The sequence below is a fragment of the Pipistrellus kuhlii genome, unplaced genomic scaffold (assembly GCF_014108245.1).
Source record: "Pipistrellus kuhlii isolate mPipKuh1 unplaced genomic scaffold, mPipKuh1.p scaffold_m20_p_17, whole genome shotgun sequence".
Taxonomy (NCBI): Eukaryota; Metazoa; Chordata; class Mammalia; order Chiroptera; family Vespertilionidae; genus Pipistrellus; species Pipistrellus kuhlii.
In genome coordinates, this window is record NW_023425482.1 from 25,876,316 (window position 1) to 25,897,622 (window position 21,307).

The window sequence follows — 21,307 nt, forward strand, 5'->3', positions numbered from 1 at the left end:
AATGGCGCCTGCTTGGCATCAAGGTTATGCTGTCCCCTTCTGCTTAGTGCTGGAAGCCATTTAATGTGGGACAGCGGGCAATGGAGCAGAGGTCAGGCCCTGAGCACATCCACAGTGCACGGGTAGCTGCTGGGAGAGGGGCAGCAGGCCCAGCTTGCTCTTTCCCTCTTGTTGCTCACTCCCTGAGGGGCATGGTGCACAGCAGGCTTGCTCCTGACCCCGGCTCTTCTGTGTCCCTGTTGGGAACGGATACACCAACGTGATAAATGGATAAGTGAGTGAGTTACCTGGAATGGACTTGGCCTGGATGTCTTTGGGAAAGTATCTTAAAAGGGAAAACGTTATTCAGCTACTCTTCGTTCAGGGACTGACTCCCCAGATTAGGAGAAGCTGCTTTAAGTCTCCCTGAGGGAACCACATGGTTGAAAGTTGGCAACCAGGACAGCAGGAAAGGGAACCTGACCACCCTGCTGACCTCGTTATTTTTAACCACACGTACTGCCAGCTCGCCCTGGACCAAAACCTTTTCCTCGCCAAACGCAGTCACGTGGGGGGTGTTTTTCTCAGCAGTTCAGACTGTTTGCCTTCAGCCCTACCCTCGTTTTCTAGTCTGGGTCGAATATGTTCATGTTTATCCACTCGATGGAGGGGGTAGTTTGCTCAGAATAACCTCTGTGTGTTTTTTTGTTTGTTTGTTTTCTTTTTAAAATATTTTTGTTGATTTCAGAGACGGAGAGATGGAAACATCAATGATGAGAGAATCATTGATCAGCTGCCTCCCACATGCCCCCTACTGGGGATTGAGCCCATAACCTTGGCATATGCCCTGACCAGGAATTGAACCATGACCTCCTGGTTCATAGGTTGATGCTCAACCACTGAGCCACACCGGCCAGGCATGCCTCTGTTTATTGTACAATAGTTCAAGGTAGAATAGTTTCCAAATCTGGATTTTTTTTTAAGAAAATATTGGTTCCCTAGCCTTATCTCTGGACATTCTGACTCAGTATGTCTGAGATAAGGTTTGGGAGTCATTTTCTTCTTTAAATAAAAAAGAGAACATTTTCCTGGAGGTTCAGAAACACCTGATCCGTTGACCAGCCATTGGGTGCTATTGGACTAAATGGCCTCAGGCTTACAACTTCATGATCAAAGTCCAGCTCACTCAACCAGCTTGAGAATTTTTTTACCTTTTTTCTTATGGGCTATGGAATTCTTTTTCATAGAATTTATTGGTTTGTACCTAATAAATAGATTTTTTTTTCTTTTTCTTTTTCTTTTTTTAATGATAATCTTATAAAATTCCTGACAAGCCCTGCCCAGGTAGCTCATTTAGTTAGAGTTGTCTGGATATGCCAAGATTGTGGGTTCAATTCCCAGTCAGGGCACATATGTACAAGAATCAAACAACATATAAATAAGTGGAACAAGTCAGTATTTCTCCCCCTCTCTAAAATCAGTGTTTTTAATTTTATTATTTTTTTATATTTTATTGATTTTTTTTTTACAGAGAGGAAGGGAGAGGGATAGAAAGTTGGAAACATCCATGAGCAAGAAACATCGACCAGCTGCCTCCTGCACACCCCCTACTGGGGATGTGCCCACATCCAAGGTACATTCCCTGGAATTCCCTGGGACTCTCGAGTCCCCAAGCTGGCGCTTTATCCACTGAGCCAAACCAGACAGGGGGCTATTATACTTTTAAAACCTGCAAACAGCTCAGACATCCTTCATTCAACAAGTGACCAGTTAAGCAAACCAGTACAGTACATACCGTGTTTCCCCGAAAATAAGACCTAGCGCAACTTTGGGAGAAAAAAAGTTAATATAAGACACTGCCTTATTTTCCGGGAAACAGGGTACATACCGAGGATATTACCTGCGGAAACTACAACTCCCAGAGTGCCCTGCGTCTCACAGCCCCGGCTATCACGTGACCTCTGTTCACGTGTCGCCACAGCCGGCTGGGCAGGAGGTATCGTGGGTAGGTGGCACAAAGTAGGAAAGGTGGAGGGTGTGAGCTTTAGGTCCCGGGGTACCCAAACCCCCCGATCGCAGCAGGGCCCTGCCCACTCCCCGCAGGGCGCTCCGAAGCCCGGCGTCCTTGGTCCCACGGCCGCCCTCGGCTGGCCGGTCCCTGCCCCGTCTCCACCCAGTGGTCCTAGGCCCGGATCAAATCCCGGTACCTCCGCCCAGTTTACCCCACAGCAGCCCACTCCCCTCTCTGCATGCCTGGGGGGCATGCCCTCCGCGCGGGGTGCGCCCTGGCCCACCTCCCAGTGCAACCCACCCCTCCTGTTTCGGGGGCCCACCCCCGGGCTGGAGTAGGACCCCGCTCCGGCTGGGAACCGAGGGCCCTCCTGCAGTGATCCCAGCTCCCCGAGGGCGCCAGGCTCCTGGCTCTGGTGCTGCCGGCGGGCTGCCCGCTGTGACCTTAGCCCCGCGTCCCCCCTCCCTGCGCCTGCCTACCGGACTGACCTGGTGCCCCCTTCTACAGAGTCCAGTCCCCTCACTTTGCTGACCAGCACAGAACAGCCCAGACTCATCCCTCTGCTGACGGCGGACTTCTAGCAAAGCCTTGAGAGGAAGAAGAAATCAGGGCCGAGAGAGAGAAGTGAGGAGAATCGGATCCCCGGTCTTCGGGGAGCAGGAGCTGTGAGCAGCACCCCCTCCACCATCGCCCTGATAGGTAAGCTGGGGAGGATGGCGCTGAGGGGCTGGGGGGAGGCACGGCTGAGAGATCGGACACCTCAGTTCTGAGATGTGAGCGGGGCTGAGAGGGAGGCTGCTCTGGCTTTGCGGGGCTCTGTCTGGCATCCTGCTAGAAGCCTGGGAACCCAAGACTCCTACTACTCACTGCTTTGATTTTTTTTTCTTTTTTTTTTTTTTGCTGAGTTGCTGGATGGGTGTCCCCTGACTGATCTTTCGGGAGCTGGAGCCAGCAGAGGGCTATTTCCTCGGGAGCTGGTGTCTTGGTTGCATGCGCGGTGACAGATGTCTAAGAGCATCAGAACCCTCCTTTTTCCCTCTCCTGAGTGTACCGTTCCCGGCTTTGCTGGGCCAGGGAAAGGAGGAGCAATGGGAAGCGCCTGACTACCCAGGGGGCCTCCTTTGCCATTCTAACCCCTGGCATGTGGAGGGCCTCCGAGGGGATGCCTATGGCGGGCAGTAGTTAGGTGAGTCAGAGAGAGATGAGTGAGAGTTGGCTTGAATGTTGAAGGACTTGGAAAGCTATGGCGAATCCAGATGCTGGGCTCAGAATCCAGGCTCTGTAACACGTTGAAATAGCCACGGTTCTGAGTGGGGGCTGCGCTTGGAATCCTGCAAAGTGGAAACAGGCGGGGAAGGCAGACAGATCGGTATTCAAATCCTACTCTGCAACTTGCTGACACGTGACCCTGGATCACTGATTCGATCTCTCCAAACCTTATGACCCACTCTGTCTTAAGGATGGAATGAGGTATGTCCACGACACACCTGCCCATACACGGCCTCTCTCTAATTCTGGCACATTACTACCCCCCTCTCTCTCTTTTTAAAAATATATTTTATTGATTTTTTTTTACAGAGAGGAAGGGAGAGGGATAGAGAGTTAGAAACATCGATGAGAAAGAAACATTGATCAGCTGCCTCCTGCACACCCCTCACTGGGGATGTGCTTGCAACCAACGTACATGCCCTTGACCGGAATCGAACCTGGGACCCTTCAGTCCGCAGGCCGACGACACTCTATCCACTGAGCTAAACCGGTTTGGGCACTACCCCCTCTCTCTTATGTTTGTCTTATATACCCCAGGGTTCTGTAATCCGGAAGCAAGTAGGATTTGCCTCTGACCTATTTCTGTCTCTGCCACCCCACGCGGTTGCCCCCAGGGCAGTATCCTGCCCACAGGGGCACCTGGGTTCCAATCCCAGCCGTCTGAGCTTGGGGGCGTTGTTTTACCTTCCTGTGCCCATCTGGGGATAACACCTGCCTTCCCTGTCTAGGCTGAGAAGAGCCAGTGCCCACGGGCCTGGGAGAACAGAACAGCTCCGAACAGGGCATGCGGTGGTGAGGCAGAACCTGCAGACCCTGCCGGAAGAGGGCTCTCGGGGGCCATGGCCCAGGTCAGCATCAACAGCGACCTGGGCGAGTGGGGCTTCAGCGCGGATGCCGGGGAGCGGGCCCGGCTGCTGCAGAGCCCCTGCGTGGAGCCGGACCCGAAGAGCGAGGGGGAGGCCTCTCCCGAGAGCCTGAGCAGAGGCACCACATCCACGTTTGGCGCCATCTTCATCGTGGTCAACGCCTGCCTGGGGGCGGGATTGCTCAACTTCCCGGCAGCCTTCAGCACCGCCGGGGGCGTGGCAGCGGGCATCAGCCTGCAGATGGTGAGTGTGCGGGCCCAGAGGGCAGGAATGCGGTCCGGCTGGGGGGCTGGTCTCTTTGCCTCCAAGGGGAGGCCCTGGAGGAGGGATGATCAGAGCCACCACTGTCCCCACCCTCGCCCAGGGCATCTCTCCCAGCATTCTCTCCTCTGAGCCCAGATGAGGCTTCAGAAGTAAGGTGACCAGAAGTCCCGCTTTGGGCGGGACAGTCCCGATTTTTAACCATTTGTCCCGTGTCCGGTGGCATTTTGAAAAATCGGGCGTTTTTTTTAAAACGCCACGGGACGTGGGACAAATTGTTAAAAATCGGGACGTCTGGTCACCTTATTCAAAAGCCTTCCGAGCAATCGGGGAAATCCAACCTCAATCTTGTGATTCTGTTTCAAAAAGAGGCCCTGACCTTTTAGAACTACGTGAAATAGTACTGACGAAGTGATATGAGAAGTTGTCATTTCTTCAAAATAATCCAGAGCCCGGCCCGTGTGGCTCGGTGGTTGAGCATCGACCTATGAACCAAGAGGTCGCTGAATTGATTCCCAGTCAGGTTATGAGACCAGGTGGCAGGCTTGACCCCAGTAGGGGGCTTCTTAGCGATGTTTCTATCTCTCTGTTCCTCTCCCTTTCTCTCTCTTTAAAATAAATAAAAACACATTTTTTAAAAAGAGAGAGGCCTAGCCGGTTTGGTTCAGTGGATAAAGCATCAGCCTGCGGACTGAAGGGTCCCGGGTTCGGTTCGATTCCGGTCAAGGACATGTACCTTGGTTGCGGGCGCATCCCCAGTAGGGGGTGTCCAAGAGGCAGCTGATTGATGACTCTCTCTCATCGATGTTTCTAGCTCTCTATCTCTCTCCCTTCCTCTCTATAAAAAATCAATAAAATATATTTTTAAGAAATAAAAAGAGAAAGAAAATTTTAAAAAAAGTAGTAATAATCAAGAATGGGAGAAGGTATAGATGAAACAGGATTGGGCATGAATTGATCATTCTTGAAGTTGAGTGATAAGAACATGGGGGTCCATTATACCATTCTTTCTACTTTTTAAAATATATATTTTATTGATTTTTTTTACAGAGAGGAAGGGAGAGGGATAGAAAGTTAGAAACATTGATCAGCTGCCTCCTGCACACCCCCCACTGGGGATGCGCCCGCAACCAAGGTACATGCCCTTGGCCGGAATCAAACCCAGGACCCTTCAGTCCGCAGGCTGACGCTCTATCCACTGAGCCAAACGGGTTTTGGCCATTCTTTCTACTTTTGTGTGTGTGTGTGTGTGTGAATTTTTCCACAAAGCTGCTTTTGTTTCTAAAGAAAATCTCGTCTCCAGTAATCTATTAAAATTGTCCTGTGGGATGAGGCCCGTATGCCAAACCAGCCCCGTAAATACCGAGCCAAACCCGGCTGCCCTTTGCTGCGAGGCCTTTCCCACACCCTCCTGCTCTGCCCCCACCCGCAGGGCATGCTGGTCTTCATCATCAGCGGCCTCGTCATCCTCGCCTACTGCTCCCAGGCCAGCAACGAGCGGACCTACCAGGAGGTGGTGTGGGCCGTGTGCGGCCGGCTGACGGGCGTGCTGTGCGAGGTGACCATCGCCATCTACACCTTCGGCACCTGCATCGCCTTCCTCATCATCATCGGGGACCAGCAGGACAAGAGTGAGGTTCCCTCGGGAGCCACCTCATCCCTCCCCCCCCACCCCGGCCCCGGGAATCCCAGGGGTGGAGGGAAAGGGCATGGAACACCCACCCCAGGCCTCGCCTGGGCTCAGCCTTCCCCTGAGAATCCTCCTCCTGGCCGCTAAGCCCATTAGACAGATGGAAGTCCCGAGGCCCAGCCGAGGTGCAGGAGGGCCGCACCTTGCAAGTGGCCTGGCATGACATCCTCTCCTTCCTCCCCGTGCAGTCATCGCCGTGTTGACCAAGGAGCCCGAGGGGGCCAGTGGCAGCCCCTGGTACACTGACCGCAAGTTTACCATCAGCCTCACCGCCTTCCTCTTCATCCTGCCCCTCTCCATCCCCAGGGAGATCGGCTTCCAGAAATATGCCAGGTGCGGAGGCCCCCACCCCAACCTGGGCGGGGCAGAACTCTGGACGCCCAGGGGCTGCCAGGGAACCCCCATCCTCCGTGCCACCTCACCTCCTGGGGCGGCAAGAGTGGGCAAGGCTGGCCAGCCAGGGCTTGCACGGGTCCCAGCTGAAGACTTTCCTCTCTGTCGGCAGCAAGGGAGACGGTGGCCCTGAGCATCAGCAGGGCATTCAGTGTCCAGTCAGAGGGTCAAGGCAGCCTCCAGGCCTGGACCTTAGCTGTTCCTGCGATCCATAATCATCAGGGTCGCACTCAGCGGTCTCCAAGGCCCCCTGTGCTGTCGACATTCCAGTATTTGACCCTTCCACCCTTTTTCCTCCACTGTCTCCTCGTTCTCCAGGGCCCTCTTTGCAGCCCTCGCCACGCGTGGGCCGCTCTGAGAGAAGCCCAGCCCTCGGAGCCCTGGAGCTGAGCCAGTGCATCTCCCGATGGTCAGAGATGTCAGTCTGGTCCCCTGTGCGGTCCAGCTCCTCCCTCCAGGCTGTGGCCAGTTTCTCCTTTCTGGAGTCTTTGCTGGAAATAGCCCCCCACGTTGTTCAGTAGACACTCGTGGTCCCTAGAACTGAGGGTAGACGCCCCTGGGGTGGAGTCGGAGAAAGGGCCACTGGGGCCGGGGGAGGAGGGAGTTCAGTCCGTTCTTCCCGCAGCTTCCTGAGCGTCGTGGGCACCTGGTACGTCACCGCCATCGTCATCATCAAGTACATCTGGCCGGATAAGGAGATGACCCCGGGGGACATCCTGACCAGGTGGGTGAGATCAGGAGACATGTGGGGCAGGATCGGCTGCTCGGGCCCCGGAAGGTGCCGGGTCAGACGTCGAAAGGCCACACGGGTGCTCATCTTAAGGCCCCGTGAGCGTCCCAGGCCCTCCTTCGTAGGAAGCAGGCAAGCGGTCCTGATCTCTTTCCACTGGAGGGAAATGAGCACCAGAGACGGAAGAGACTTCGCCGCTAACGTCCAACAATGAGCCAGCGTCAGACGAGGCCTCAGGCTGTGGAGCCTGCCAGGGTGGAGCTACACATTTTTCCAACTTGTGCCTCTCTGTAATTGCTGCATCTTCTACATGAGGATGGATCTATGTGGTCATTTGGAAAGAAAAAAAAAAAAAAGAAGAAGAAGAAAAAATAGTTTCCTTTTTTTTGAAAGGAACAAACCAAAAAAAAGTAAAAGCCCCAGTGTAAGAGCCAAAATTCTGGATTTTGGCCCCAGGAGAGCCTTGCAGAGCCTCAGTTTGCTGACCTGTGAAATGGGTAGAGGGTGTAGAATGCTCCCTGGTGGAGGCCGTGGTTGGCTGAAGGAAGAGTAAGGGCATCCGGGGGGTTGGGGGGAGTTGGTGGCTGTGTAGGGTTCACAGGCACCACGTTCTTGTGTTCATCCACAGGCCGGCTTCCTGGATGGCCGTGTTCAATGCCATGCCCACCATCTGCTTTGGATTTCAGGTGCCAGTTGCAAGGTCCCTGCGGCCCCCCATCCTGGGATGGAGCCCACACCACAGGCGGGATGGGGTATCCTGGAAGGAAGGATGGAGTGGGGACCCCAGGACCCGCCCCTTGTCCCCGTGGTCTTTGTCTCCAAGGTTACCTCCCTCTGGGAACGGGGCAGGGGGTGAGGTCGCTTCCCCAGCGTAACCGTGACCTTCACCCCAACAGTGCCACGTGAGCAGCGTGCCCATCTTCAACAGCATGCGGCAGCCCGAGGTGAAGACCTGGGGCGGGGTGGTGACTGCCGCCATGGTCATCGCCCTCGCCGTGTACATGGGCACAGGTGAGTGCTCCCGCCTCCGCTCTGCTCCTCGGTGCTCCAGCCCAGCGTTCCCGGGGACGGCCTTGCACTTACCGCATCCAACCCTTCTGTAGGCGTGGGCTTGAACTTGGGCCTCCTGGGCCTCCCCCTGCCCAAAGGAGAGCAATGGGTTCATCCCTTCATTCAGCAGCTCTGCCTAGTAAGCGCCAGGAACTATTCTCAGCTGGGGGGGTGCCACCAAAACCGGTTTGGCTCAGGATAGAGCGTCAGCCTGCGGGACTGAAAGGTCCCGGGTTCGATTCCGGTCAAGGGCATGTACCTTGGTTGCAGGCACATTCCCAGTAGGGGGTGTGCAAGAGGCAGCTGATCGATAATTCTCTCTCATCGATGTTTCTAACTCTCTATTCCTCTCCCTTCCTCTCTGTAAAAAAATCAATAAGAGCCGAGACCGGTTTGGCTCAATGGATAGAGCGTCGGCTTGGGGACTGTAAGGTCCCGGGTTCAATTCCGGTCGGGGGCATGTACCTTGGTTGCGGGCACATCCCCAGTAGGGGGTGTGCAAGAGGCAGCTGATCGATGACTCTCTCTCTCATCGATGTTTCTAACTATCTCTCTTCCTTTCCTCTCTGTACAAAATCAATAAAATATATTTAAAAAATAAATAAAAAATAAATTTAAAAAAATCAATAAGATATATTTGGAAGGAAGGAAGGAAGGAAGGAAGGAAGGAAGGAAGGAAGGAAGGAAGGAAGGAAAAAAAAAGATGGCTGTGGGTGCCGTGGGGAACGGCTGGGAGAAGGGAGCAGGGCTGGGAGAGCTGGGAGAGCTGGGAGGGTGATTCCTCCACAGACGGTTCTGGGGCCTCTGCCACTGAAGGCACAGCCAGGAACAGTTAGAGAAACAAGTTATAAGTTAAAAAAGAAAGAATTCAGAGAGAACGTGGGCTCTGAAGGGAACAGGCTGATGTGAGAGGGCTGGCGGGGGGGCCTGTTGTGGGCAGGCTGAGGGGGAAGCATCTCCAGAGGGGGCCATGGAGCTGGGACCTGAGTGGCCAGATGGAGAGCTGGCTGTGAGCGGAAGGCGCCGGGCAGTGTGAGGTCAGAGAGGGGCAGCGGGGCGGCCGTGAGAGGGCAGGGAAGGAGGCTCTGATCCCAGCCCAACACCCGCAGCCTCTGGCTCCCGCGCCCGCCCTCCCTCTCTGATGTCCCCAGCGGGCATCTGACGTTCCTCCCCTGCCCTCTGACCCTGCCCTCAGGCGTCTGCGGCTTCCTGACCTTCGGAGCGTCTGTGGACCCCGACGTGCTCCTGTCCTACCCCTCCAACGACGTGGCCGTGGCCGTGGCCCGCGCCTTCATCATCCTGAGCGTGCTCACCTCCTACTCCATCCTGCACTTCTGTGGCCGGTGAGCCCCTGAGAACCCGTTAGCGTGGTCCTTCCACCTTGTATGGACCTGTTCGGAGAAGGAGAAACGGAAGCCCGAGGGGGGAAAGTCAGTGCCTACCCCCAGCCGGGTCTTACCTCCCCCTTTGTCCCGTGGTCCCCAGAACATTCTGCGAGTCCTCGGAGAACCTCCAGTCCAGATCCTTGTCTGAACACCACCGCCTGGGAGTCCCAGGCCCTTCCCTTTGAGGAGAATGGAATGGGCTCCCCCAGGGGTCACGTCCTGGGCCAGGCAGGGCCCTAAGCCCTTCACGTTCACCCCCACCCAGTGCCCAGGCAGCCCCGAGACCGCAGCCGGGCACTTCTACAGAGAGGAGCAGGCTCACCCCGTTCCACCCAGTCAGGGGTCTGGTGGGGGGACTGTGCAGGGAGCCTCTGAGCCCCGCCCTGTGTGCAGGGGGGGGGGGGGACTGTGTGCAGGGAGCCTCTGAGCCCCGCCCTGTGTGCAGGGGGGGGGGACTGTGTGCAGGGAGCCTCTGAGCCCCGCCCTGTGTGCAGGGGGGGGCGGACTGTGTGCAGGGAGCCTCTGAGCCCCGCCCTGGGTGCAGGCGGCGGGGGACTGTGGACAGGGAGCCTCTGAGCCCCTCCTCCCTGTGTGCAGGGGGGGGACTGTGAGCAGGGAGCCTCTGAGCCCCGCCCTGTGTGCAGGGGGGGGGGGGACTGTGGACAGGGAGCCTCTGAGCCCCCCCTGTGTGCAGGGGGGGGACTGTGGACAGGGAGCCTCTGAGCCCCGCCCTGTGTGCAGGGGGGGGGGGGGGACTGTGAGCAGGGAGCCTCTGAGCCCCGCCCTGTGTGCAGGGAGCCTCTGAGCCCCGCCCTGTGTGCAGGGTGGGGGGACTGTGTGCAGGGAGCCTTTGAGCCCCGCCCTGGGTGCAGGGTGGGGGGACTGTGGACAGGGAGCCTCTGAGCCCCGCCCTGTGTGCAGGGGAGGGGGGGGGGACTGTGTGCAGGGAGCCTCTGAGCCCCGCCCTGTGTGCAGGGGGGGGACTGTGGACAGGGAGCCTCTGACCCTCCCTGTGTGCAGGGAGCCTCTGAGCCCCGCCCTGTGTGCAGGGGGGGGACTGTGGACAGGGAGCCTCTGAGCCCCGCCCTGTGAGCAGGGAGCCTCTGACCCCCCTGTGTGCAGGGGGCGGGTGGACTGTGGACAGGGAGCCTCTGAGCCCCGCCCTGTGAGCAGGGAGCCTCTGACCCCCCCTGTGTGCAGGGGGGGGACTGTGGACAGGGAGCCTCTGACCCCCCCTGTGTGCAGGGCCGTGGTCGAAGGCCTATGGCTGCGCTACCAGGAGATGCCGGTGGAGGAGGACGTGGGCCGGGAGCAGCGGCGGCGGGTGCTGCAGACGGTGGTGTGGTTCCTGCTCACCCTGCTGCTGGCGCTCTTCATCCCCGACATCGGCAAGGTCATCGCGGTCATCGGAGGCCTGGCCGCCTGCTTCATCTTCGTCTTCCCAGGTGCAGGCCCTGGCGCCCCACGGCGCTGCCTTCCCTCCCTCCCTCCCTCCCTCCCCTCTCCCTCCCGGCCAGAGCGCCTCACTGGCTCACCCACCGGGGAGGGGAGCCCCCTACTGGGGGTCACCCGCCACAGGCTCGGGGCTGACCCCGGCCCCAGCACCCCCTGAGAGGAAGATGCTGTTCTCTCCGCTTCCTGCCGAGGAGGTGGGAGGGTCACGACCTTCCCCACGCCAGGCCCACCTAGGTCCTCGGCCTGTACCCTTAGTCTCTGTGGCTCCCTGGTGACCAGGGTTATGGCTGGCGAGTCCCCAGAGGGCATGGGGTCTGTAGCCGCACCCTGACCCAGAACCTGGGAGACCTGAGCGTCTGGCACCAGGCCCCCGGGGAGTTGTCCCATCCGCCCAGCCGTGCCTTCCACTCGTACCCAGCTTATTCCACCCTGAGAGCCCTTCACTCAGTGTGGAGCGAGGGGCCACGTCTGCTCGGACGCCCCGGGAAGGGCCTGGCGTGCTGCCCCGTTAGCCCTGAGCTGCGGGCAGCTCGCACTGAGCCTGTGGGATGCTGGCCTCTCCCAGGAGAACCCGTGCCAGGCCCGGGGCCGGGCGAGGGGGTGGAGGTGGAATACCAGGCCTTCCTCCATCCCCCGCTGCCTCTCGGGAAGCGGGGAGCTGGGCGCGGGGAAGGGGCCCAGCCAAGCTCAGGGGCCGCCTCTTCTCTTGCAGGGCTGTGCCTCATCCAAGCCAAGCTCTCCGAGATGGAGGAGGTCAAGCCAGCCAGGTAAGGCAACGCCGCCATGGTCCTCAGGAGGCGCCAGCCTGGAGGGGGCCTTAAAGTCACAGGGGTCAGGAGACTACACTCTTAGGAAAACGGAGTGATTTCAGAGAAGAAGGGAGAGGTAGAGATAAAAACATCAATGATGAGAGAGAATCTATGATCAGCTGCCTCCTGCATGCCCCCCACTGGGGATCAAGCCCGAAACCCGGGCATGTGCCCTGACCAGAATCGAACCCTGGACCCTACAGTGCACAGGCTCACGCTCCAGCCACTGAACCGAACAAGCCAGAGCTAAAAATACTTTTAGAAAAAAATGGGTAATGTGCTAGTTATGACCGTCCAAGCGCTCCTGGAGGACTTTGAAGAGAAAAAGTGGAATCCCCCCTCGCCCACAACCCAGTTGCCAGCCTCCCCCACCCCAGCTCCCTGTCCCAGCGTGGTCCGCCCTCCCGGCTCTGCATGTGTGCCTTCTGTGTGCACACGGCTGCAAATACGTGTACACGGACACATGGGATTCAGGGTCTCGCTGTGTGTTTTCCGTTTCTTTGTTTTTTAAATACATTTTTATTGATTTTTGGAGAGAGAGAGGAAGGGAGAGGGAGAGGGAGATAAGAAGCATCAATGAGCCAAAGCCGGTGTGGCTCAGTGGATAGAGCGTCGGCCTGCGGATGGAAGGGTCCCGGGTTCGGTTCCAGTCAAGGGCATGTACATTGGTTGCAGGCACATCCCCAGTAGGAGGTGTGCAGGAGGCATCTGGTCGATGATTCTCTCTCATCGATGTTTCTAATTCTCTATCCCTCTCCCTTTCTCTCTGTAAAAATAAATAAAATATATTTAAAAAAAAAAAAAAAAAAAGAAGAAGCATCAAGGAGAGAGGAACATCATGAATCTACTGCCTCCTGCAGGCCTCCTACTGGGGGCGGAGCCCACAACCCAGGCACGCCCCTTGACTAGGGATTGAACTGCAACCTCCGGGTTCATAGGTCAACGCCCAACCACTGAGCCACACTGGCCGCGCTGTGTTGTTTGTTTTGTCTTAATGACATGGCTCACCCTGTGACCTGCTTTTCCCCCAAACATCTTTCCATCCGGAGGCACGCCTGCTAATCCTGGTCCTGCCCTTGACCTCCTATGACCGGTCCACGCCAGCCGGTCTTGGTCTCCTTGCCTGTGGAGCAGGGGGTCAGATCCCTGGCAGCGCACACCTTTGTGTGAAAAGTCCTTGCCAAGTAAGAAGGGCTCCGCCCACAGGACAAGTGGCTTAGGTCAGCGGTCGCCAGTCGGTGTTCCAGGAGGTCCGAAAGGTTGGCGACCGCTGGTTTGGGTGATTATGGTGATGAGTGTATGTGTGTTTGTGTGTGTGTGTGTGTGTGTGTAAGTCTGCAGAGTCACGGGTGGGTTGATTAACAGGCCTGCCTCTCCCTCTGCCCCCAGCTGGTGGGCGCTGGTCAGTTACGGAGTCCTCTTGGTCACCCTGGGAGCCTTCATCTTCGGCCAGACCACAGCCAGCGCCATGTTCGTGGACCTGTGGGCGTGACCGCGGCCTCCTCTGCGCCCAGGAGCCCAGCCCAGAGCCGCGGGGCCGCGCTGAGTCGGGGTCCACTCCCCTCTACCGACGGGATGATTCCAGCGACGGATCTGGGCTGCCATCGGGCCCCACAGTCTGGAGCCGGCAGCTCGGGCATGTGCCCTGGCTGGGAATCGAACACACCAGCTCCCTGGCCGCTCCCCCGTCCCGGCGGGGCCCTGGATGGCGGGAGGAGGGTCACAGAGCCTTCCCGCCTCCCCCAGCGCTCGGCTCCTGCAGGCCTGGAGCCCCCGGTGAAGAGGCTCAGCAGGTCTCAGGAGAAGGCAGCAGCCTGACTCCCCGCTGGAGAAGGAGGGCGGGCCGATGGGGCGCCCCTCTCCGGGGCGCCCCTCTCCAGAGCACAGGGGCTATGCCCCTTCCCCAGGACCCCACACCTGCTCCCATCCGTCTGCGGACCAGCCAGCAGCGGCTTCCTCTGGGCTCAGCCAGCCCCAAAGGGAGCGCTGGACTCACACGGATGCACAGAGGCAGCTAGAGTCTGTGCCTCCCCCCGCCCCCCGCCCCGGGCCCACAGCCCTCTGTCCCACGGCTGACCGTGACATTCTCCGCGGCCCAGGGCCTCACTGGCTGTCTCTCCCCAAACCTCAGGGTCCAGGCGGCCCTCTCCGCCTCCATCCCCAGACCCAGTCACCAAGTCTCATGTTTACAAACGGTGCCCGCCCAGGACCAGGGGCCATCTGTGCCTCGGTGCTGCGAGTCCTCCGCCCCCCCACTCCGCCTTCGTTAGCTTTCCCCGTGGCGGGGGGACTGGGTGTTAGTGCTTTTCTCTCGGATTCCAGACGGGCCCCTCTTTTCAAAGGCACAAAAGCGGGTGATGGAGAAGGCCGGGGACCTTTCGGACCTGTGCAGGCCGGGCTGGTCAGGGTCAAGGCGATCCTGTCTGCGCCCCTCTCCTCCGACGATGGCTTCTCTCTGCCTCCCCTGCCATCCCTGGCCCAGAGGCACCCAGGGTGCCGAGTTGTCATTGGCTGGGCAGCGTGGGAGGGCAGCCCCGCCAGCCTGGAACTTTGAACCTGGATCTTGTCTGCTCTTCCCTGAACGCATCCTTCCTTCGCCCCCACACCCCGTTTTTCTATGTAGCTCAATCTCCTGCTCGCATAAATATGGGGGGGTGGCTTTCAAGCTCTCCCTTGTCAACTTCCTCAGCTCCACACACCCAGGCCTGGCCTCGGGGGCCTGTCAGTCACCCTGAGGCCACACCTGGTTGTGCCCCCGGTATGGGGACCTTGGCCCGCAGCCCACCAGTCAGGGCACTCAGCTACAGGCTGGTGGGAGGCCCCACAGGCGTCTGCCCAGCCCCCACACACTGGCGACCTGCCTCTCCTCACTGTCTGGCCCCGGGGGCCAGGGCGCCTCTGCTGGTTCCTCTCAGCCCAGCCTGCTGCACCTCGCCAGGCCCTGCCAGCACCCATCCCCGGCGAGGTCGGGAGGATGTCGCAGCCAGCATGGCCGCCCGGCCTCCTGATGCTGGATCTCGGGGTGGAGGGAGGTAAGGGGGTGATGGCACAGAATCATTCCGGGGAAGGGCTGGGACCTGGCCTTTCGGCCCAAACTCAGGAGCCCCTGACCCTCCCTGCCGGGGCCTTTTACTGTCTCTTTTCTACTCGGGCATTCAGACCAGAGGAGGTGGTTAATAAAAAGGAGCTTGTGCTACCGAGCTGTGTGGCCTGTGTCTGGTGCTGGGGACAGAGTCTGGGCCCCTGCTGACCAGTGGGGTGGGGTGAGGCAGGGCCTTCTAGCTTCAGCTCTCTGCTCGTTCCCCGATTTCTAAAGTGGGATGGTAACCATGGACCTTATTACCTCCAGGGAGAGGGGGCCAGTGTAAAGAAAGCACATGGCGCCCACCTGGCTGGTGGGGTGGTTCAGTGGTTAAGCATCAACCTATGAACCAGATCACATCAGGGTACAAGCCCGGGTTATGGGTTGGGTCCCCAGTGGGGGACATGCAGAAGGCAGCCAATGGAGGATTCTCATTGTTGATATTTCTGTCTCTCCTCTCCTCTCTGAAATAAACATACTTCTAAAAAAAAAGAAAGCTTATGCTGAAACCGGTTTGGCTCAGTGGATAGAGCATCGGCCTGCGGACTGAAAGGATCCGGGTTCGATTCCAGTCAAGGGCATGTACCTTGGTTGCAGGCACATCCCCAGTAGGGGGCGTGCAAGAAGCAGCTGATTGATGACTCTCATCAATGTTTCTAACTATCTCTCCCTCTCTGTACAAAATCAATAAAAAAGTATATTAAAAAAATAAAGCTTATGACAATGACAGAGTGTTTTATAGCCAGAGATCTATGTTTAGAGAAAAAATATGAAAACTCAGTTTCTCCTTGGGAGGACTAGGCTCAAAGGCTTCGGCCCACAGATGCTTGGGTTGGACCTCAGCACTGCCTTACACCCTGGGAACTCGGGGAAAGCATTGCCTTACACCGTGGGAACTCGGGGAACCCGTTCACATCTCTGAGCCCCACTTTCCTCAAATCTAAAGTCAGAATGTGGGTGTCAACCTTGTTGATGTAGATAATTCTAAGTCTCAAAGACAAATGTGGTCAGCTCTCCCCTGGGAGGAGTGTGCCACTGCAGTTTCTCCTTTTGGGCACTAGAGGTCGCCGTTGCGTAATTCTGCTTTTGGAGGTGAGGCGCCCAGGCTCAGAGGAGGGACTCCAGGCCCCTGAGTCACTGGGGCTCCTGGTGATCCCGCCGCTGCCTAGGAATTCTAAGTGAAATCCCTACGCGGGGCAGGGCTGTCTCTAGATCCTGGCCTCCAGTCTGGTGGGGGACTCAGACCAATTAATCACGGAAACTAACAGTTGTGCCTCACAGTGTGCTAGATGTAGGATAACTTACTGCTAAGATACAATGAAAAAAAATATATTAGAAATTTTTTTCATTGTATCTTAGCAGTAAATTATGTATATGCTACTAAAGGCCCAATGCATGAATTCATGTATGGGTGGGGTCCCTCGGCCTGACTGGCAATTGGGGCTGATTGGGACTGTCTCGCCCAGTCCCAATTGGGGCCAGTCGGTGCCCTCAGCTGTACATGCCCCCTGGGACCCTTGAGTCCACAGGCCAACACTATCCAGTGAGCCAAACCGGTTAGGGCAGCTCTTTCTCTTTTTCTTAAAAAAAATTTTTTAGCCCTAACCGGTTTGGCTCAGTGGATAGAGCATTGGTCTGGGGACTCAAAGGTCCCAGGTTTTATTCAGGTCAAGGGCATGTTCCTTGGTTGCAGGCACATCCCCAGTGGGAGGTGTGCAGGAGGCAGCTGATCAATGTTTCTCTCTCATCCATGTTTCTGACTCTCTGTCCCTCTCCCTTTTTCTCTGTAAGAAAATAAATAAAATACATTTTTTTAAAACATTTTTAAATCAATAAATAATTTTTTTAAAAACCTACACACATGAGTAGTTTGATTTTTAAAGCTTACAATTGTTATTCAATATGAATTGAATGTCTACTATAGACCATGTTCTAATTCTAGCGTTTCTGCTTATTCCAAGGCCTTAGGCGGTGCTACGTGGGTCTTGATTTGCCTATCTGTCTATTACAGTATTTGCTGTAGCAGAGACTGCCCGGCCCTTCCTTGGATAACAATAGAACTTGGGAAACAATGGAAGTCAGACACATTCTGCCAGCCGTTCGTTCCTGGCACAGCTTTCCTGAAACCCTCAGAAGTTCTCGGTGGTAAGAGTGTCTTTGTTCCCAGACAGCCACTCCGGGCGGACTCCCGGGTGGGGCTGGTCCTGAGAGAGACCAGGCCGGGAGCAGAAGCTTGGGGTTTTCACACCCATCCTCCGGCCTCCGGGGAGGGGAGAGGGGCTGGAGACTGAGTGAATCGGTGATCCTGCCTGCGTGACGGAGCTGCCAGAACGGTCCTCACAGGGCACGGTTGGGAGAGTCTGAGCCAGTGAACACATCCATGTACCAGGAAGGCGCTGGGGACAGAAGCTCCTGCCCTCGGGGACCGTCTGTGCCACCCTTGATGTACCTCTTTATCTGGCTGCTCATCTGTATCCTTGATCCTTTGCAGTAAACCGGCAAGCGTGTTTCCCTGAGTTCTGGGAGCCATGCTAGCAAATTATCGACATACTTTTCCCCACCCTGCGCTTTATTTACTCATTATTTATTATTTATTTATTTATCCTATATAATAGAAGGGTCATATGCAAAATCAACTGAATGGCAGAACGGCCGGTCACTGATGTGAACTGACCACCAGGGGGCAGAGGCTCAATGTAGAAACTGTGTGCCTCTCCTCCCCTTCCTCCACCCTGTTAGCGCACTCCTGGCAGGGAGCAGGCCTAAGCTGCAGTCGGACGTCCCCCAGGGCTCCTATTAATAGACTGTGAAAGGGCGTAGGCTGGCCTGAGGTGGGTGTTGCCCGCCCCCGCTTCTTCCTCCAGTGCATGAATGCCGTGCACCGGGCCTCTAGTTTATTTATAAAGGGGTTTTCATTTTTTAAATTTATTTTTTTTAAATATATTTGTATTGATTTCAGAGAGACAGGGAGAGGGAGAGATAGAAACATGAATGGTGAGAATCATTGATGGGCCGTCTCCTGCGTGCTCCACCCAGGGGATGGAGCCCACAACCTGGACCTGTGCCCTGGCCAGGAATTAAACCACGACCTCCTGGTTCATAGGTCGATGCTCAACCACTGAGCCACGCTGCCTGGGCATTTTTATTTTATTTTATTGATTAGAGAAAGAGAGATTGATTTGCTGTTTCACTTATCCACGCATTCATTGGATTCCTGTATGTGCCCGTATGACAGGGGATCGAACCCACAACCCTGGCGCATCGGGACAACGCTCCAACCAGCTGAGCTACTCGGCCAGGCCCCACCCTGCATTTTAAATAGAAGAAGGAAGAGGAGAAGAAAGAAGGAAAACCGAAGAAAAAAGGAGGGGAGGAGGGAAGAAGGAAGAAATAGAAAGGGAGGAGAAAAGGAGGAAGAATTTTAAAATTAAGAGCTGTTACACACAAAAATTGGGACATCCAGTTTCTCTGAGAAACTGGACTTTCTGGTACCACTGGATCTCAGTCCTGTTTGGAAACCCTGCATTCCAGTTCACTGCAGCTTCTCTCCGGTACTGATCTGTGGTCGGCAAACTGCTGCTCTCGAGCCACATGCGGCTCTTTGGCCCCTTGAGTGTGGTTTTTCCACAAAATACCACGGCCTGGGTGAGTCTATTTTGAAAAAGTGGCGTTAGAAGAAGTTTAAGTTAAAAAAAAATGTGGCTCAGCCGAAACAGGTTTGGCTCAGTGAATAGAGTGTCGGCCTGCTGACTGAAGGGTCCCGGGTTCGATTCCAGTCAAGGGCATGTACCTTGGTTGCGGGCACATCCCCAGTAGGGGGTGTGCAGGAGGCAGCTGATCGATGTTTCTCTCTCATCGATGTTTCTAACTCTCTATCCCTCTCTCTTCCTCTCTGTAAAAAATCAATAAAAATATATATATTTATTATTATTATTATTATTATTATTATTAATGTGGCTCTCCAAAAAAATTTCAATTGTTGTACTGTTGATATTTGGCTCTGTGGACTAATGAGTTTGCCCACCACTGGCCTAGATGGTCCCTCTTTGTCCCTGGGGACATAGGGGGTTCAGAGCCCTGCAATGAACCTTAAACTAAACTAGCCAATCCTGCCCTAACCAGTTTGGCTCAGTGGATAGAGCGTCGCCTGGGGACTGAGAGGTCCCAGGTACAATTCCGGTCAAGGGCATGTACCTGGGTTGTGGGCACATCCCTAGTAGGAGATGTGAAGTCAGCTGATCCATGTTTCTCTCTTATCGATGTTTCTAACTCTATCCCTCTCCCTTCCTCTCTGTAAAAAAAAAATATTAAAAAAAAAAAAACTAAAAAAAACAGCCAATCCCAATCCAATCCATTCCCATGCTTTCCTGTAACCTCGCATCTGCCCCGGGGCTCTGAAATGCCAATGAGAGAGCAGGTGCCAGCTGTCCTGCCAGCCTCTGCCCAGAAGCTCAGGCTGGCAGAGAACAACCATCCAGGCTGTGTAGCAAGTGAGCCTCCCAGCTAGGGGTGTCGAACTCAATCAGAGAAGGGGCCAAAATCTAAAATCCAGCCTAAATCGCGGGCCGAATGGTTTACTGAACAGTCATAAACTGTCATTGTGATGGAAACGCAGCGGAGTGCAGTGATGAGAGCGCGGTGCGGGCCACATTGCAAGGCCTGGCGGGACGGATTTGGCCCGCGGGCCTTGTGTTTGACACATGTGCTCCCAGCTGCACCAGGAGCTTGAGGCATTCACCCACCAACAGCCTCCTGCCTGCTGGCTGCATGGTTAACAGAGGGGCTGTAGCCAGGCCTCCGGGCACCGAGTGCATTAGCCAGAGGGAGGCTCTGAGTGCCGTGCTGTGACAGCGGGGCCCCAAGTGACAGGAGCAAGGGACCAGCCACTCTGCTGAACTGCATTCCTGCCCAGCGTGAGCGGACTCCCTCACCTAGAGACCCTTTAATGTTCAAAATTTTAAAGTCTAAAATGCGCTAGGAATCCTTCCTTCTTTAGCAAAAAAATACCTCATAAATGTAACTGAATCTTTCTTCTCTAATTTGAGACCTGGTAGAGGGCACCTTGCACCTACAAGTCCAAGTGTTTTAAGCATTTAAAAAAATATATATCTTACTGATTTTTTTACAGAGAGGAAGAGAGAAGGAGAGAGAGTTAGAAACATCCATGAGAGAGAAACATCGACCAGCTGCCTCTTGCACACCTCCTCCTGGGGATGTGCCCACAACCAAGGTACATGCCCTTGACTGGAATCGAACCTGGGACCCTTGAGTCCAAAGGCTGGGGCTCTGTCCACTGAGCCAAACCGGTTAGAGCTTACATATGTTTTTATTGATTTCAGAGAGAGGAAGGAAGAGAGAGAGATAGAAACATCAATGATGAGAGAGAGTCATTGATCAGCTGCTTCCTGCATATCCCCTACTGGGAATCGAGCCTGAAACCTGGGCATGTGCCCTGTCAGGGAATTGAACCGTGATCTCCTGGTTCATAGGTCGATGCTCAACCACTGAGCCACACAGGTCAACTTTAAGCATCTATAGTAGGTCACTCCCTTTCTAGGCTTGAGGACAAAGGAGGTGCAGGCAGTGAGCAAGAGTGAGGACTAACTACAGAACATTGCTGTGGAATAGCCTTCAGAAACAAAATCAAAATCCTGGTTTGTTTCCTGTGGATTTGCTTTTTTAAATTTATTTATTTATGTATGTATGTATTTATTTATTTATTATTATTTTTTTTACTATTCTGTGTCAAAAGCTGATGGAGGAAAAAATCGACTTAATTGTTAGCTCTAGGTAGCAGAGTTAAACATCAATCAAGGTTCACTAAACATTGCTGAAGCCGGTGTGGCTCAGTGGATAGAGCATCTGCCTGCGGACTGAAGGGTCCCAGGTTCGATTCCAGTCAGGGGCATGTACCTTGGTTGCAGGCACATCCCTAGGGGATGTGCAGGAGGCAGCTGATTGATGTTTCTCTCTCATCGATGTTTCTTTTTTTTTTTTAATCCAGCCCCCCCGGCCCCCCAGCCCCTCACCCGTGCCACCCCTCATCAATGTTTCTCTCTCTCTCCCTTCCTCTCTGTAAAAAATCAATAAAATATATTATTAATAAATAAATAAAAAAGGTTCACTGAACAGAGCTCAGACACCTGATAGACAATGGGAAGAGAGCACGGGAGCGGAAATGGGCAGGTCTGAGTTTGAACCCCGGTTTTGCCACTTTCAAAGATCCTGGGGGTGGATCTTACATCTCTAACCTTTATTGAGCACCTACTATGCACGCAGCCCCGGGCGCGGCGATTCCCACGCGTTATCTCGCTTGCTCAGTGAGCT

At 55.4% G+C, this 21,307-nt stretch overlaps 1 protein-coding gene across 2 annotated transcripts; it reads left to right on the forward strand.

Moving 5' to 3' along the window:
- Positions 1-1,929: 1,929 nt before the first annotated feature.
- On the forward strand, positions 1,930-15,095 carry SLC38A7 (solute carrier family 38 member 7). Of its 2 annotated transcripts, none has more exons than XM_045582828.1 (12): positions 1,930-1,984; positions 2,498-2,689; positions 3,988-4,368; positions 5,819-6,017; positions 6,265-6,409; positions 7,095-7,193; positions 7,828-7,885; positions 8,096-8,210; positions 9,445-9,592; positions 10,880-11,079; positions 11,802-11,856; positions 13,288-15,095. In XM_045582828.1, the coding sequence occupies exons 3-12, from the start codon at positions 4,099-4,101 to the stop codon at positions 13,388-13,390; spliced, it is 1,392 nt and encodes a 463-aa protein (XP_045438784.1). In that variant the 5' UTR covers positions 1,930-1,984; positions 2,498-2,689; positions 3,988-4,098; the 3' UTR covers positions 13,391-15,095. The 2 variants fall into 2 exon arrangements, with proteins under 2 accessions (XP_045438784.1, XP_036296153.1); XM_036440260.2 differs by lacking the exon at positions 1,930-1,984 and adding an exon at positions 1,993-2,182.
- Positions 15,096-21,307: the final 6,212 nt, after the last annotated feature.

Excerpts from the sequence above, each read along its gene's own strand:
- SLC38A7 (XM_045582828.1), top strand. The coding sequence starts at position 4,099 with ATGGCCCAGGTCAGCATCAACAGCGACCTGGGCGAGTGGGGCTTCAGC. Across the intron at positions 4,369-5,818 it reads CGGGCATCAGCCTGCAGATG|GGCATGCTGGTCTTCATCAT; the intron begins GTGAGTGTGCGG and ends CCCCACCCGCAG. Across the intron at positions 6,410-7,094 it reads GGCTTCCAGAAATATGCCAG|CTTCCTGAGCGTCGTGGGCA; the intron begins GTGCGGAGGCCC and ends TTCTTCCCGCAG.